General features: G+C 33.5%; 1 protein-coding gene across 1 annotated transcript; it reads left to right on the forward strand.

The window, feature by feature from the left end:
* The first annotated feature begins 1319 nt into the window (after positions 1-1319).
* LOC145789995 (protein DOWNY MILDEW RESISTANCE 6-like) lies at positions 1320-2354 on the forward strand. Its single transcript, XM_082867780.1, has 2 exons — positions 1320-1817; positions 2073-2354. Exons 1-2 carry the CDS (start codon positions 1620-1622, stop codon positions 2265-2267), a joined length of 393 nt encoding a protein of 130 aa, XP_082723906.1. The 5' UTR covers positions 1320-1619; the 3' UTR covers positions 2268-2354.
* Positions 2355-2851: the final 497 nt, after the last annotated feature.

The following is a 2851-nucleotide window of genomic DNA, read 5'->3' on the forward strand; positions in this document are numbered from 1 at the left end:
TGTGTCGGGTCGAGCGGGTCGGCACATACGCTGCCTATCCCTAGTTAAGATATTTGAACTAAAGGTACAAAATTTTAGGAAAAAGCTGAAAGAAAAATTCTTCGGTGTAACACAAAATTACGCAAGTTTTTACGAATTTACATAAGTGATTTCACAAAAATAGTAAGTTGAACACAAATTTGCGTAAATTCAAAAAATTAGGTAAGTTTTCACAAGCTTACAGCTTACACGAATTTGTGTTCAACTTACGTAATTTTATGCTAAAATTACATATGATATACATTGCACACCGAAATATTTACCAAGTTGAAAAGACCAAAAAAAAACAATATAAATCATCGTCATAACCGCTAACGAAAATATTTTGGCCTTTTAGTTTAGATAAAGTCAGACTGGGCTTGAATAAGCTAGATTGGCCCTATTTTTAGCTTACAAATACTATAAACAGTTTATATAATTTTGGACTATTTTTCTTTAAAATGTGGGGGCCCCAGGTAGCTGCTCTTGTGACAGAACATACTGTTTCTTGCGACCAAGTTTGATTATTTCCCTTTTACATTCCTTGATAAGATTGTGTTGGACTTTTTTTTTTTTTTAAATTTATTTCATTGGACCATTTTAGAGAGTGGAAAAAAATAGTACTGTGGCATACGAAGTTTTTCAGTTCTTAGGTGAACTAATAAGAAATCAACTTTTCATGAAAAAATCTGCAACATTTGGATTGTGCGGGTTTTCTATGTTAACTAATTATGTCACATTAAAATATTAGGTTGTATTTGGTAGAATTTTCTAACTATAATTTGAGAATAGAGTTGTATTTTAAGTTTGTGAGTTTTGGAATTATAATTTGAGTGCGGAAAATTTGTTTAGTGAATGAGTTTTCAAAAGAGTTTTGAATTGAGTGGGAAATTTTTGATGTGGCATATGATATTTGATACAAAAATTTACAACTCATAACCAAACACACAACTCAAAATTCTATTAAAGATCATAAATTTTTTTTTAAAATTCAGAAAATATTTTTTGTTGAATATATAAAAATTAACATATGTCAATTGCCCAAAAAAAAAAATTACACTGTTCCGAATGACCAGTGGGACGACCGATTAGTCTAAATTTTCCTGCCTCCGACCGAGTTTTCAAAAGTAAGTGTGAAATTAATTTTTGAAAGTCACAACCAAACACCATATGCAAACTAAGAGCTGGAATCACAATTCCAAAACTCTTCTAAACAGAGCCTTATATTTTTTTGCAGATTTGGGATCAAAAGAAAAAGTTCTAATTAATTTCTGTAATTTCATAATGGGGCAAAATGAATACCCAAGACAAAACTAGGGAAAATTTTCTTATTTATTTTTGGTTTTTGTTTTAGTTGATAATAGTTCTGGATTTTGTCAAAGTTGGGTAAAATTGGAAGAAAATTAATCTCATGTTCACAATTCAGTATTTAGTTATATAGCCTAGAATCAATCTAATACCATTTTGTGTGTAGGGATATTGTAAGTAATTACCGCAAAGAAGTCCGGGACCTTGGCTTCAGATTGCAGGAATTAATAGCAGAGAGCCTAGGCCTTGACAAAGACCATGTAAAGAACGTGTTGGGCGAGCAAGGACAACACATGGCAGTCAACTATTACCCACCATGTCCCGAACCAGAGCTGACATATGGGTTGCCGGGGCATACAGACCCAAATGCCCTCACAATTCTTCTTCAAGATCTTCAAGTTGCAGGCCTTCAAGTCCTCAAGGACGGCAAGTGGATGGCTGTCAAACCCCACCCCAATGCTTTTGTCATTAACATTGGTGATCAATTGCAGGTAACCTTTACTTGAAAAAAAAAAAAAAAAAAAAAACCATCTGTGTTTCATTGCAATCTCATTGTAGTTTTGAATTTGTGAAGCTGCCAAGATATAAAATGTGGAAAAGAAATTAAATTTGAAAATGTGCATTAGCATATCATGAATTCTTTGAGAGAACATATACTTTGTGATTCCATAACATAATTATATATTGCTGCCTCTGTTGACTTACCTTGAACGAGAAAAAAACATCAACAATGATTAAAATTGTAGGCTCTGAGTAATGGGAGATATAGAAGCGTGTGGCATCAAGCCATTGTCAATGCTGATAAACCAAGGATGTCAGTGGCCTCCTTCCTCTGCCCGAGTGATGATGCTTTGATTAGCCAGCCGAAGGAACTCACCGAGGATGGAACTGGAGCAGTATATAGGAATTTTACATACGCGGAGTATTACAAGAAGTTTTAGAGCAGGAACTTGGATCAAGAGCATTGTTTGGAACTGTTCAAGAACGAATAACGGTCCAATTGTCCTCTGCCTTGTACCGTCCCTTGTACCGTTGACCACTAAGCTTCTTGTTGTAGTCCCAATTCATGTAGCCCATCACCTACATGTCTTGATGAATGTATCACTTTTTGTTTTGTTTTGAATTATTATTATTATTATTATCACTTTTTGTTTTGTTTTGAATTATTATTATTATTATTATTATTATTATTATTATTATATATATATATATTTTTTTTGGGTCTCTACTATAGTTGGAATAGCCTCCTTGTTCTACATTGCAAATGAATGTATCACTAGCTACCATTGTTTTTGTTATTTTTGTTTGGGATGAGTAGCGTATATTCTGATCTGCTCAAATTAATCGAACCGAACCGATCCGTCACATTTTGGATGGATATATGATGACGAGCAGATGGTTATACAGATTGATTTTTTTCAATTCGCCTAGTTTTGGATGAATGGCGGATTTGATGTTATTTTAACTACAACCAAACCACCAAACCACGAGCACCTCTAATAATTTGTAAGACTTTGTGTTTTCA

Source organism: Camellia sinensis, chromosome 1 (assembly GCF_055761805.1).
Source record: "Camellia sinensis isolate YWXY chromosome 1, ASM5576180v1, whole genome shotgun sequence".
Taxonomy (NCBI): Eukaryota; Viridiplantae; Streptophyta; class Magnoliopsida; order Ericales; family Theaceae; genus Camellia; species Camellia sinensis.

Excerpts from the sequence above, each read along its gene's own strand:
- LOC145789995 (XM_082867780.1), top strand. The coding sequence starts at position 1,620 with ATGGCAGTCAACTATTACCCACCATGTCCCGAACCAGAGCTGACATAT. Across the intron at positions 1,818-2,072 it reads ACATTGGTGATCAATTGCAG|GCTCTGAGTAATGGGAGATA; the intron begins GTAACCTTTACT and ends TTAAAATTGTAG.